The sequence below is a fragment of the Sciurus carolinensis genome, chromosome 1, assembly GCF_902686445.1.
Source record: "Sciurus carolinensis chromosome 1, mSciCar1.2, whole genome shotgun sequence".
In the NCBI taxonomy this organism is placed as follows: domain Eukaryota; kingdom Metazoa; phylum Chordata; class Mammalia; order Rodentia; family Sciuridae; genus Sciurus; species Sciurus carolinensis.
This window is the reverse complement of record NC_062213.1, coordinates 137,571,474-137,586,288: the sequence shown is the minus strand read 5'-3', so window position 1 is coordinate 137,586,288 and position 14,815 is coordinate 137,571,474. Positions and strand designations below refer to the sequence as shown.

The 14,815-nt window shown below is 37.9% G+C and overlaps 1 protein-coding gene across 3 annotated transcripts in view; it reads right to left on the bottom strand.

The window, feature by feature from the left end:
* The window catches only part of Syde2 (synapse defective Rho GTPase homolog 2), a 43,157-nt gene extending 32,912 nt beyond the window's left edge, over positions 1-10,245 (bottom strand). For 2 of the 3 annotated variants that reach the window (XM_047527311.1, XM_047527326.1), the window contains exons 1-2: positions 8,781-10,245; positions 438-1,130 (exon numbers count right to left, since the gene is read on the bottom strand). In XM_047527311.1, the coding sequence (XP_047383267.1) occupies positions 438-1,130; positions 8,781-10,101 (2,014 nt within the window). In that variant the 5' untranslated portion in view covers positions 10,102-10,245. The remainder of the gene's footprint in view (positions 1-437; positions 1,131-8,780) is intronic. The other variant, XM_047527319.1, reaches the window with a different exon arrangement.
* Positions 10,246-14,815: the final 4,570 nt, after the last annotated feature.

Sequence of the window (14,815 nt, the reverse complement as noted above, 5' to 3'; positions counted from 1 at the left end):
CTTTTCTATTTTTCTCTTCTTCCTTTCCTTTGCTCATAAGAAAACTCAGGCATAAGAACAAACTAATGACTACTGGTACACAGAAAAGACAACTTTTCAGCTTTGGCTAGGCCAAGTATGGGTGAATAAATGAATGAAGCAAAAAATAAGACCTACATAAAGAATTTATCTTTTTCTTCTATCCCCCATGACTCCACTCTTTTCAACCAAGAGAAAAGCAATCATAGGTCTCTAAGGATCAATATACTAAATCATACCACATACCAGATTACAAAACCAAGTCTGTGATAAAAATAATTAAAATACCATGTATATAAAAATACTTAGAAACCTTTGTTTAACTATATTTACACAGAAAAATACATAAATATAATAGATGATATTTAGAAATTGTCAAAGATTAAAAAAGAAGAAAGAAAAAACAGATCTATGATCACCTTTACCTGCAGAAGGAGATTTCAATATGGGACTATCCTCCACCATTAAACCTTCTTGTGTCTTAGGTCCTAGCCTTTGCTTGTACTGCTGCATACATTCTGTGGAATGGATGTAATCTATAGGATTAATTTCATTTGACTGAGATGTCTCAGTATCACCTTTGTGTTCAGAAGAGCACAACAGATCTTCAGTAGGCTGCTCTATTTTCATTGGGTCACTCCCAGACAATATGCTCAAACTGACAGCAGGTAACTTCAGAAGAGCAGGGTTTGACTCACGGAAACTCAAGGCACCTGATATCTCAAGGTCATCATCCTCAGGAATGGGATTGTACCATATTTCTCCTTCATCATCTGCATCATTTTCCTCGTTAAAGTCTGAAGAGCAGTTTCTTGATAATGAGTTTGTAGCATTACACACCATGTATGTACAGTATTCTTCTTTGAGGAAAGGATGTGACAGCTGATGTTTAGGAAGAGACACAGGTGAGAGAGATAAATGACTCCTATCTTGGCATTTCCTATTTTCTTCTTCCAGATTAAGAGATCTCAGAGGACTCTGATATAACCAATTACGTTTCTTTGAAACAGTAATACTGTTAAGTGGCTTTTGACCTCTGAATTCAATATTATCCTTCAGATCCTCAGATTCTCTTCTCTTCACTGAAGACCCATAGACATTTTCAAATAAATCTGTGTCAAAGAAGAAAAAGAGATGGAATATAATGCCTGATATACCAGGAAAGATATGTTACTTCAAATCAACAGTTAAAATTTTTGAAAAGAGGAAAAGTAATATTAATCACAAAAAACAAAATCAAACCAGAAAAATTTTGGATTTTCCACCTAAATATAACTCCCATTATTTAGAAATCAGACTACTAGTATAGACGTCATAAAATTCTAGGAAGTAGAAATTGCAAACTCTGATACCACCTTTATTAAAAAACTAAGTACCAACAAAGCCTTACCCTAAGCAAAACAAACTATAAAAAGCTTACATAGAATGCTTTGTACACAGTATGACTAGTCAATATTTGAAAATTTTCCAACTCACTAGTACAAGGACCAGAAATCATTGGAAAGCATAAGCAATATTCCCATTTTTTTCATAGAGATTAACTTTCAATAACCTTAATAAAAAGTATGCCTTACTTACTAAAATCTCAACACGTATGGTCCCTAACCATACAACTCAGTAGTATCTTATGCAAAGTCTGAGTTCTATATAGCTAGAGCAAAAATTAAAATTAAAATCCCTTAGGGAGACCCCAGATTAGAACAAAGCATGCTGTCTCACAGTAAGCACAACGGCTATTATTATTACTGGCCAGGAGCAAATACAGGCAGGAGATAAATAATGAACAAAATAATCCCTGCCCTATAAATTTTATAGTCCACTGGGAAACCTCAGATACTCAAGACACACACACAGGTTAAATTTAATGCAATAAGACCCTAAAAATGTACATATAACATTACTTTCATCTAAAAAGGAAAATTTTGTGTTTCCAAAGAGTTGTGTAAAGCAACTTCATTGACACTGATAGTTAATAAGCTAAAATATATCTATTACAATAATAATCTACTACATATACAAAATAAAAATAAAACCATATTTGAATAAATCTAAGACCATGTAAGGTTTTTAAATTACAAAATTATGGTTTTATGCTATTCTGGGTGTGTATATTGTTGATTCACTGTGCTGTTACTGCAAATTTTAAAAAAATGGTGTAATAATAGTGATAAACACATTAGGCTATGAGAATCTTAGTAACAAAATTGGTTTAACGCACAAGATGTTTAGTAACCTCTCTTCTACTAAAAGAAAAATCTTTTAAAAAAGTAAGATTGTCTTTTTTAAAATCCTAAACATCTACCCAACCACACAGATTAATTAAAACATTACAACTTTAAACACTAATTGGGGTTCAAGTTCAATTAGTTATAGATGCAGAAATTAAACTAAAAATCAGAAGGGAAGGAAGATCCCATGAACTCCTACTATGCCAGCAATTTACCTACTCAACAAGTAAGTGACTATTATGGTCCAGGCATGAGAAATAAAGTAATAAGGAAGCCCCTAACTTCATTTTATCTCTACAACAATCTAACAAGAAGAGTATAATTAACATCATATCACTGAAGAATATGAGGAATATGTCCCTACTATTCAAAATTAAGCTTAACCCAAAACCCACATGTTTACCCCTCTCCCCATACCATGCTACCCATTAAGAACAGGAAAGCAGGTAACCCTCTCGGAACATGGGATAGCATTTCATTTACGATACAAAATGGCTGCTGATAAAGATTGAGATTACATTTTAAATACACTGAAATCTATAAAATACTAGGGGGAAAAAAGAAGTCAAGTAACTTGCCCAAGACCACCAAGTTGGTAAAAGGAGGGGGAAGTACTCAAACTCTTCTGACTTCGAACTTCATGGATTAATACCTGTGGGCTGCTATCACTAAGGGAATTTAATTAATGAAAAGCTCAAGATTTTCTAGAACCTTTCTTTGGTTCTATCTCCTTTACACTTTATACCTAACAACTAAAAATCAAACACATGCTCAGGAATCACTGAAACTTCTGGATTCTCAGTGATTACATGCTTTTGCCAAGTGCAAGGAAATCTAGATCAAGTTTACATTTAAGTCCAAATCTCACATTATTTAATAGCTTTCAGACCTATACAGGACATTATTTATAAATAAATGTATATATAGTTCTGATACTATTATAAATTTGAAGAAATATAAAATTACATAACTCACAATGACTGAAAAATAGCTTATTTCATCTTATTCTCAGACATCTCTTCAGCACTGAAAATTTTATAGAACTAGACACATTACTTTGAGTCACAGCAGAGTTTTTTTGACATATTATACACTATAAATGACACCTTAAACACATGTATACTTGTACTACACTTCAAGGAATTGCAATAAGAAAATAAAGCTACTAACATCCCATATTCAAATAAGGTGATACTCTATTGAAACAAGTATTTAACTGAAGTATAATACTAAAAGTAATAATTACAAGCCAGATATGTGGGTACATACACGACAGTGATTCAAGAGGTGAAGCAGTAGGATTCCAAGTTGAAAGTTAGCCTCAGAAACTTAGTGAGATTCTGTCTCAAAATAAAAAATAAAAAGGGACAGTGTTGCATCTCAGTGGCATATATTCCTGGGTTCAAACCCCGTACAAGAATAAATAAATGAGTAAAAATTACATTGTGAAACATACTATAACTATCTTTAATGAAGCTTCAAATAAAAATTTGAAATCATACAGTCTGACTGCCATTGTAATATTTATTTCAAAATACAGTTTTAAATTTATAAATAGCTATATTATGATTTACGGTAAAGAAAGACCAAATGTATTTAGTTATTAAAACTGAATTAAGAAACATGTTATTCAAGGCAGTAAACTTTACTTAAATAATTATAAATTATTTAAAACATTTCATCTTTATTTCAATTAATAAAATGGATGCATATGTAAATTCTGTGAATGTAAATTTACATAAATGAAAGCTATCTGCAATCCTCCCTTTCCTTTTGTATGCTAAATTAATATTTAATACCATATATTTAAGAGTTATCTTTTGTTTCTGTATATAGATATACATATATATAAGTATGCAAGTCACAAGGCAAAAGTCTTTATTCTCTTGTAACTCTACATGCTATAGTACAATATTCAGATTCTAATTAAAGCCATTTTATTTTGCAAATCTATAAGAAAATGCAGAAACGGCAATTTCCACAGTTTTTCATTAAGAAAAATATTCTACACAATGAACTATGAGACAGTTTTCTTTTCTCAGTCATTATTTCATAGTAAATCTAGACAACTTGATGATTTTACTAAAGCCCCAGTTCAAATGCATCAGCAAACTAAGAAATTGTATATTTCAACTCTTATTGAAAATGTGCAGCATCTACAGACATCTTTTCATCATTTAAAAATTTCTACTGCAGAAACAGTAAGGAAAATGTTTTTCCTTACTTTTCTTCAAAAATTCTAAATAAAAGTATTCTTATGAACATTGTATTAGATATTTAAATCTATGCTTAAAATTCTGTCTTCCAAGATAAATCTAAAAGGAGGTAAGAGGTAGAATGAAAAGGAAAGAAGCACTTTTTTTCTTTTTCTTCCCTTGTGACTAGCAATAAAAACCCTTAAGCAAGTTGGGTTGCTTGCCTTTGAGACAGCAAAGTAGAGAAGAGAACTATGAGACTATTTTCAGTTCCACTAAAGTAACTGAGAGAAGCAAGAGAAAGAAGCACAAAAGAAAAAATGAGCAGAATAAATAAGTACCCCTAAAGGGAACACTCTAGCTCAATTCCCAATGCTAAAGGCAGTCCTCCTCAACTTCCATTCTCACTCTCTATCCAGAATCCTAATGATCTGGGGCAAGACAATATTTCACAAAGTCTGCTAGCTAGCTTCCTCTTGACAATAACAGCTAAATTCCAGGGGCAATACCAAATGGAGTATCTTTATTCATCCCCTCAACATGAAGACTGAGGCCACAAAAGGTTAAATAACTCACCCAAGGTCACAAGACTATAAAGGTGGTAAATAAGAGCCTGACCAGAAACCCAGAATTTCTATTCTTGTTAACCCTCTACTATATGGCCTTCTCTCTTGCAGATTCCAAAATCTTGCTAATATTTACTGGTGTAAAATGAGACCAATATGAAGGGAACTGCTCAAACTCATCACATACTGTAAGCAGTAAGTATTAATTCAAACATGTAAGACTGAAGCAGAAAGAACTCAAATGCTTTGGTCTAACAGGGGTTGGTTTAAGTACTAGAATAAGGTAGAATGCTTTTTCAAAACTCTGAGGGACATGAGAACTCTAGAATCTAGAAAGTGGCATCTGCCTAACAGCAGCATCTATCTAAGCTGGAAGTTTGTTAAAATGCAAAGTATCAAGTCCCAGACCACGCTTATTCAATCTGCATCTTAACAAGAAAGGGAATCCATACGCACTTTAAGTCTGAAAAGCACTGTTCTAAAATAGTGAACTATACTTTGAACATCAAGGGTCTAGAAAATAGTTTTGGTGGTTCTCAAAAAATAAACAGACATCTCTGGGGAATCATGGATCTAGAAATGCAGGACTTTCAAATCAACACAACACTTTCTGCTGAATTCGTAATTCTAAAAGTTTTCCAGCTACCAGCAACTCCAACGTTCCATGGCACACTTCCAAAAAAAGGCAACTTGCCTCCAGAGTCACAATGGCAGACTCAGAGAGATTTAAAGCTAGAAGACAGTCAAATATTACGTGTCTTTCAGAGATCACATAGCAGGAAAAGTAGAATCAATGTAGGCTAATTATTTTTTAAAGCAAAAAAGAGCTGAAAAAACTCAACCTGAGGCTTCTGAATATTTCTGTGAACTATATGCTAATTAAAACTTATTTATAAAGGCTTATAATAAAGTACTGTTGGCAAATAAAATTAAGATTCCTTCATAATCTTAAGGCTTGCAGAAACTTGACAATATTTACTATGTGTAATGACTTTAGATTTCTTAAATAATCATCTCAATTAAGAACAAATTGGCCAATCTGTGAACACAACATACTTAACTGCATCAAATCATTGGCATTATAATACCATCAAAAGTTTTAATTGTTCTTAGTAGGAGACAAATTAAAATAGAACATCATTTTTTACTTCTGTTTGTCATATGGTCTCAAAAATTTCAAAATACCTAAATGGATATCTCTATCCCATTATATACTGTTATAATTTCCAAATATATTTACTTTGGGAGAAAAATATCCTCATGAATATTGCATAAAAAATATGATACAAACCTTTTAGAATACTTAACATCTTTTATCAACCAAGAATGTACTGTCTCATCTGGACTGTCCAAATAATTTTTTTAAAAACATGATTTTTATTTTATTTTATTTTTTTGTGATGGTGCTGGAGATGGAACCCAGGACTTTGAGCATACTAAGCACATGCTCTACAACTGAACTACATCACCAGTTCAAAAACAGGATTCAAAACAGAATTTAAGCAATATCATTTTGAAGTAAACATTTGAACATGAAGGTTTAAAATGAATACAGTAATTATTTTTTTAAGAAGTCTCAAAACCTATTCTAGGATTCCCCCATCTTTGCAACTTTGAAGAAGTTATTTCTCTATATCTTGTTGAAATTCCATCCATCTCCTCAATCCAAGCAACTTAATGGAAATAGAACAAACCTCTAAAGAACTTCGGAGTCTCTCTCACCTAACATAAATAGGGGTTGTTGAGTCATGAGACCTGAGTTTTAATTCACATAACAGTCTGAATCCATATAGCAGCAGACACCTTTGACAAACTACTTAACCTTTAGTTCCTTTTTGTTGATCTTAAATGACAGTTGTCATATCTCCATATTTGAGGGTAGAAGGTTTAAAAATTATATAAGAACCATATAAAGTACCCAGAATGGCTATAGTAAAACCACCTAACCTTCATTTAAAAAAATTTTTTATAAATACTCTCACTCTCCAAATCTACACTAGATAAGTAAACCCTACACAGATTATTTTCATGTTTCCTAAAAGATGAATTCATGATGTGAAAGGAAGTTGTTTAAATCAGAGATTATGGTAGCTTTTGCTTAGAATTCTTATAAAATAAAAACTATTACAAAGAAATTTCAATATTTCATTTTCATTTCTTTTAAAGTTTTTAGCAATTTCATAATTACAGTCTTAGTAGAAAATTCACTGCATTCATTCTTAGAAGAAATATTTTTATTTGTTAACTCTTTTATTACTGAAGGCATTAAAAGCCAAAAAGGTGGTAAATGTTTTACCTCTGCAACAAAAAGGTAAAACTATTTGACTAAAGTTTTATACAGATTTTTGGTTATGACTGAAATTCACCCGGTATACAGAAAATTAATGAACCAAGATCAAAGGAGGTAAAACTAATGTGGCAATAAAGTATAATAAATTATTACAAATGCTTTACTCCTGGAAATGCATATTTTAATGTGGACACAGTATAAAGTAAACCTGTTTACACAGACATTCTACTTTCCTTTTATTCAAGTGAGACAGAATATTTAAACTTGAGGATAAAGTTTGACAGGTATTAGAGATTTAAAGATCAAAAACACTTTTCAACTCTGCATACACTTTAAGCCAATCATTTGATTTATCATCGTTGTTTGATTAGAAGTTTTTAAATTTTTGTTTCTTCTGAGTGTTGTTTGTATATTGGATAATGTGTATTAACCCAATCCTGGGAAATCTGTAATTCTTACCAGAGAATCACCAAATATTATGAATACTTTTTACATTTCATTACTTAATATTTTTTTTAAATATTACTAATTTGTAGGTCTTTATGGTCACTGAGATTTTTATATTTTAAATATAGTTCAAAAAGCCAATGTTATTTTCATATGGTTTCAGAAAGAATGTTTGTTATTTACAACATAATTAAGAGATTCCTAGAATTGATAACCTAAACCTTCAGATAAGTGAAAACTATGCTCATACAAAATAGGGAGCATAATGCTATAAGAACAAGTATACTTAAAAAAAAACTAATTTACTTCTAATATGAATAGTTTCTTTAAGTTTACAAATGCTTTTAGGTGCCTGCACTTTTTAAAAAAGTACCTCAAGGACATTTTTCTTTTGATTGAAACACCACTATCCTTGATTTTCCAAAACAAACATCACTTACCTTGTTGGGAGTTTGTTGGGGTGAGGAGGAAGATGTGAAATGCTGCCTGACTAAAAAGAAACCTTACTTACACCTTCAGTTTGTTTTGGTTGTGGTTGTGTGTGTGCGCACGTGTGAGCGCCTGAGAGAAGAAAAAAGGGAGTAACGAGTAAAATGACAGTTTATGAAGCCTGTAAAATCTATCTTGGATCAAATTCAAATTCACAAACTCCACAAAAGTCTCCGGATTTGCCTGGAGCTACAGAGAAAAATCAAGGCAGCGCCGCCCTTCTCTAAACCTACTAAAAGCATGTCGTGAACTTAACCTTTACTCATTGTTATAGTAAGGGAGTAGGCACAGGGATCCTGGAGAAGAAATTTTTTTAAAAAAATTATTCATGCCATCATCGCAAAAAAAGATAGGAAAAGAGTGACAGTGACTGCATCACACTTAGTAACCTCGAAATCACTTCAAACTGCCACTTATATGACACTTATTTTGGCACAGTCACGTATCTGTCTGCAAAAACACACCTTTATTCTTGGCTCTAAAGACGGGCACGGCGGGTAAACACTAAGGCTTGAGGTGTTAGCATACAGACTGCAAAGTATCCTACCTGTCAGTGTAATTCTCCTATCTGGAGGCACCGAGAGGATGGGGTTCTCACGCACTTTCAAAGAGCCCAGGTCAGGAGATGCAGCCTGCACTCCCGAGACTTTAGGGGGTGTCCCACGGACGCGACCCTTCATTCCCAGGGACAGCAAGCGACCTTTGTACATCCACTTCTGCAGCTTCTTGACTGTGACTGTGGGCGGTTTGAGGGTTGGGGGGCCTTCCTGGCGGTCTTCTTGGCTACTGCGGATCATAGAAGGCCCCGCAGGATCCCTGAAAGGACTTTCCGAGGAGCTGCCGGGGTCCTTAGTGCCTGGAGGCAAGGGTCCAGCGGACGCTGCCGCCCCGGCGCTGCCCCCGCTCCAGCCGTCCATCCCGCCTCCACGTGGCGGGGACTCGTCCAGGTCCCCGAGCGTGCCGCACCTGATCCAGCTGTCGCTCGGCCACCGCCGGAAGGGAGGAGGCTTGGAGACCACTCGGAGGCTCTCAAGGCTTCTGCTGCAGGGCAGTCTCATTCGAGGAGTCCGAGGCCGGCCTCCCTCCGACTCCCTTGGAGGCGACCAGGGCGGGGACACCTGTTGCCGAGAGCAGTCGCCACCTCCCCGCTCCCAGTCTCCGAGGCAGACTCCGCTTTCCGCAGTGCCGCGGGGCAAGAGTAGCTGGCCAGGAGCCCCGGCTCCCGCGAGGCAGCCGCGATCCGCCAAGCCCCTGCCGCCCCGCCGCGTGCCTGAGTCAGGGGGCAGGTCGTGCATGGCCTGGATCAGCAGATAATAGGCCTCTCGCAACTGGGTCTGCAGCCTGCCCGTCTCCAGGCTGCCGCCCTCCGCCCCCGAGGAGGAGCCCGCCGCCGGGGGAGGCGGGGGCCGCCGCTCCGCCTCCGCCCCCTCAGGCGCTGGCGCGGCCGCGGGTTGCGAGCCGCCGGGCAGGTTCTCGTAGTAGTCGGCGTTGTAGTCGGCGTCGTCATCCTCCTCCTCTCCGCTGCCTTCGGAGCTCAGTGCTCCTTGCAGAGAGGCGGGAGCGAGCCCGCGACCCGGGAGAGAGACCGCCTGCCCGCCGCGCGGCCGAGGCCCAAGCGCCCGCGACTGCTCCGGGCACCCTCCGGGGCCGCGCGCCTCAGGTGACGGCGGGGGCTGCTCCAGGCTTGGCCCCGCCGCGCCGGCGTGCTCGCGTGAGGGGCAGTCTCGGGCACGCCAGGTGTCTCCCCGGGTTGCGGAGGAGGCCGCCACCGCAGCTGCAGCGGCTACTCGGAACCCGTGCCCCCCGGCGCTACGGGGACCCCTCCTCTCCCGGAGCCTGGACAGCGTCCTCCTCAGAGGGTCCGCCATCCTCTTCGCCTCAGCAACTGGGCTCGCCCCCTTCGCAGGGAGAGGTCGCAGCCCTGCTGTGGAGAAAGCAGCGTTTGCGGAGGCGGCGGCAGCAGCGGCAGCTCCCCATGACCGGCCCTGGCCCTCGCCGGCTCCTCACATACTTGGCATAACTCTGCCGCGGGAAGGCGTGGGGGAGGGCGGTGGCGCTGCAGCGCGCATGCCCCAGAGCGACCGTCCGCGACGGGGCGCGGGCCCGGGGCGGCAGAGCTGCGTTCCCGAGGTGGGCGCGCGGCAGGTAGACGCCGGGGGCGCGCGGAGGGCAGTGGGTCGGGGCTGAGTTTAAGACCGCGGAGGCAAGCGGAGGTTAGCGCACGGGTCGCCAAGGGTGCTGTGAGACTTGAGGTTGGGGTAAAAAGTTCCAGCGGGAAGGTGAGTCTGGGCTTGGCAGCAGCAAAGTTTTAACCAGAGAAAGGGAAAGTGCTCTCCCAGCTGCCACCCGCCACCTTCACCAGCCCCTCCCCATTGCCACCACTGCTCCAGGGTTGTCTTAGATACTGCAAGTCCTAGCTTGAGGGAAAACAAAGATTGTTTTGACGGACAAAGTATGAGTACAGGTGTATCTCAATGCAGCGTGTTCTAGAAATGTTCCTATCATTTTAACTGCACAGAGGGCTTGATAGTGAAAGGAAATTTGCCGCGATTCCTTTTCAATAAGAATCCTTTTGTCTTGGGACACGGTGGCGCACACCTGTAATCACGGCAACTTGGGAGGCTGGGGCAGGAGGATCGCAAGTTCTAGGTCAACTTCTGCAACTTAGCGAGGCCCTAAGCAATAGCAAAACCCAGTCTCAAAATATTTTTAAAAGTTTTAAAGGGCTGGGGATGTAGCTTAGTGGTAGGGCACCGCTGGGTTTAATCCCCAGTACCCAAGAAGAATCCTTTGTCCAAAAAATCACCCATCTCTTATGTCTATTTTTCCTTTTTTAAAAATTAATGCATGCTACAACATTAATTACTACATAATCAAAACGTGCAAAATGGACCCACATATTTAATGATGTCCCCCATCAGCGCGCCTCCAAGTCTTCCAAATTAAAGTTTGCAGCTTTCAAATATAAAAAAAAAAAAAAAAATTGCCTTCATTTTAATTCATATGGTGGGTTGAAAAAAATGTAATTTGGAAATACCAGCACCCCAAAATATCAAATCCCATGTTCAGCATAGCACTATTAAACTGAAGTAGTTCTTGTTGCCATATATTAATTATTATTTGATTGATCAGTGACAGAAAAATCAGTCACCACTAAATCAGATTTCAGACTTTTTATTTTTTATGTATTGGAAAGGACTCTTGTCTAAACTACTCATAAGTGTACGAACACCTAGCACAACACCTGCACTTAGTAGGTACTCAAGAATAAATAAATATACATGTTGTTGAATAAAAGAAAATATCTTGGCCCTAATTTACCTTACTTCATGACTATATTTCCCTGTGTAAGCTGTGTTACTGTTTGCACCAGAGGCTCTGGTCTCTAAATTTGTTTTGATTTATGCTATCTGTAATACCAACTCTCTGCCACCTGGAATAATTTTACCTGCATCTGTACTTGCAGAAATCTTACCCATCTTTTACATTCAGCTGCTGTCATTGTGAGGTCATCTGATCTCCCAGATAGACATGATCCCGAGTTCTTCCAAACTCCAATAGTACTAATTCCTACCCAGCACCACAACCCTCATAGTATATTTATTCTGGGAGGTGGGAGGAATGTTGCTTTATATAATTTGTGTGCATTCCCTATCACCTTACAAGGAAATTCATAAATTCCCTAAGGGCAGAGACTATAGTTGACCAATGTATTCTTCACAAACTACAACATTTTAAATACTGTATGCAATGATCAAAGTTTTGTTTTTCCTCTGGTGCTCGGGATCATACCCAGGGCCTGGAGCTGACTGGGCAAACACTGTGCCCCTGAGCTGCATCCACATCCCTACCATATGTAATGAATAAATATTTTTGAATTAGTATCAATTTTAATTTAAAGAAAACAAATGACTTTAGTTTCCAGTCTATTGCCTAACTCTCCACTAGACCATACTTCATTGGTGTTGTTTTAAAAATCAGTGATGGATAAGAAACATGGTTTTTTAAATAATCTTAATTCTTATCTAGGAAAATACTATGAAATGTTACAGTGTAATGTGCATACATTCATATTTATTATTCTACAATATTTTCATTCCATGGACCTTAGGCTATTTAATGAATACTCAAAGCATAAAATTATTTCCCAGTGAAATATTCCCACAGGAAATGACTGATAACAAAGCTGCCAGTAATAGTGTCTATAAACACAATTTGATCTCTATCTCAGAAATTGTTTCCATTCCAACTCTGTTGCAAAATCTTTTCATTCTTTGTAGTTAACAGAGTTTTTAAAAACATCATAAGCCACATATGCATATTATATATGAATAGGTCTAAGCTAAACGTCATCCTTAATTCAACTTTGTCAACTTGTTGAGTTATAAAACACGTTAGTCAGTATAAAATACTATGCATTTTTCTAGGTATTACTCAAAATCAAGTCTGTTGGAACAGACTAAACTCAATGTTACTTTAAAATTGAGAATGTTCTATCGCATGAATTTGCAATTTTAACATTTCAAACCACAACAAATTAATAAGGCACTTGTGGTAATGGGACACTAATTCTTTTTTTTTGGGGGGGGCAGGGGTGAACTCAGGGGCAGTCGACCACTGAGCCATATCCCCAGCCCTATTTTGTATTTTATTGAGAGACAAGGTCTCACTGAATTGCTTAGTGCCTTGCTTTTGCTGAGGCTGGCTTTGAACTCAAAATCCTCCTGCCCTTAGCCTCTGAAGCCGCTGGAATTACAGGAGTGCCCGGGACACTAATTTTAAAAATATAAATCCCACTTTTCTGTGTGTGCATTAATTTCAATAAAAAGTTTGTGAAAGTATAATTCGAAGGAAACAGTACCCACAGAACTTACATCATACATAATTCAGAAAAATAACAAAAAAAACATAAGCCATACTTTCAAAATCTTCTGTGTTTTAACATTTTATGCCCTGTTCCTTCACATATCAATCTTCATATCTTTCTAATAGTCAGATTATTGTGAAAATTAAGGGTAGCTATATATATATATCTTCCAGTGTTTATACTTGTTTTTCAGTGACTTGGAAATCATTTTGATGCCCCACAAATTAACAACTGTGTATTGGCACTGTCACAAAAGATATAACAACTCTGGGATAATAGGGATCCAGTAAGGCAGGGAGCCAAACTAGGGAAGTGGGTAGTACTGACTCAGTCTGGGAGAAGGGGAGAAAAGCAGGGCAGGTTGAGGCAGAAGGCTAAGTTTAACAGTAATAGAAGGGAAGTGTCTATGTATGTTACAGTTATTTTCTAGTCAATTTAGAGTATGTTAGTCTCACTGGTTCTCAGTCTTCCATTATACTCTTATTGAAACCCAAAGCAAGTTTCGTTCTGGCATTTGCCCAGTTCTCTCTCTCTTTAAACTATCTCACATGCAGTTCCATCAGTAAGAAGTAAAAGGCACCTCAACCTAAACCTGACTATGTTCAAATGCCCGGAGAGTCATATGCAGCATGTTGTCCATACAGCAATTTTTACTGTTTCATAACTAATAATATTTGGGAATTTAAAACTTTCCTAATTTCATCACTTCCTCCAAAGGGAGACTTTTGCGGTGTGTGTGTGTATATGTGTTCTAACATTTATAAATGTATGCTGTTTTAGAATATTCACAGATGTTTCAGATTCCTATCATATATGTGTGATATGTAGAGTAAATTGCTCAAGTTCATCATAATAAGAAAAGGAGAATTCAACCATATCTGTCTGATGCCAAAACTACAACACCCCTGCAGCATTTCCTTAAACATAAATAGAGACAGGGCACTTGCTATAATGGTACTTGCACTGACTTGAAACTTTGATTTTATAAATTATTTAGTTGATCAACTTTCAGAAGTTTAATATTTTATGAGTTTTTTGTCAAATGCATCTGAACATTGGAAAGCTGCTTGTTGAACATTTGAATTTTTTCTCAATGCAGTCCTCTTCAAGGCTCTTAGAACTAAATTCTTTATTTCCATTTAACTGTAAATCTATTTTCATTAAACCACAATATGGAATTGCATCCTGATTATAGGACAAGCTACAGTTAAATACTTCAAAGGGAGAATAAAGGTGTCCCTTACGACTTGAAGCTCTCAGATAAACCTTTTTCAAAAAAACTAATATATAGGTGGGTGCAATGGCGCACCCCTGTAATCTCAGTAATGTGGAAGGCTAAAACAGGAGGATGATTATACGTTCAAGGCCAGCCTCAGTAATTTAGTGAGACCCTGTCTCAAAAAATAAAAAGGACCAAGTGTGTATTTCAGTGGTAAAGCACCCCAGGTTCAATTGCCAGTATAAAAGAAAAGTAAGTAAGTAGAAGGAAATTCAGCTCATCCTTCACCTTACATGATTGAACCATCAGATAACCAAACAGTTGATGAAAGGAAGTTGTTCTGTTTCAAAGTTATCAATCTAATAAATAAAGATTTGGAATGTCACCATTTTTGTACCGTAATGAAGTAATGGCCCTAAGAATGAATCCAGACAAAAATCACCAGTGGCCAATATCAAAAGGAAAGGCAACCTGACATATGCCTCTAATCAATACC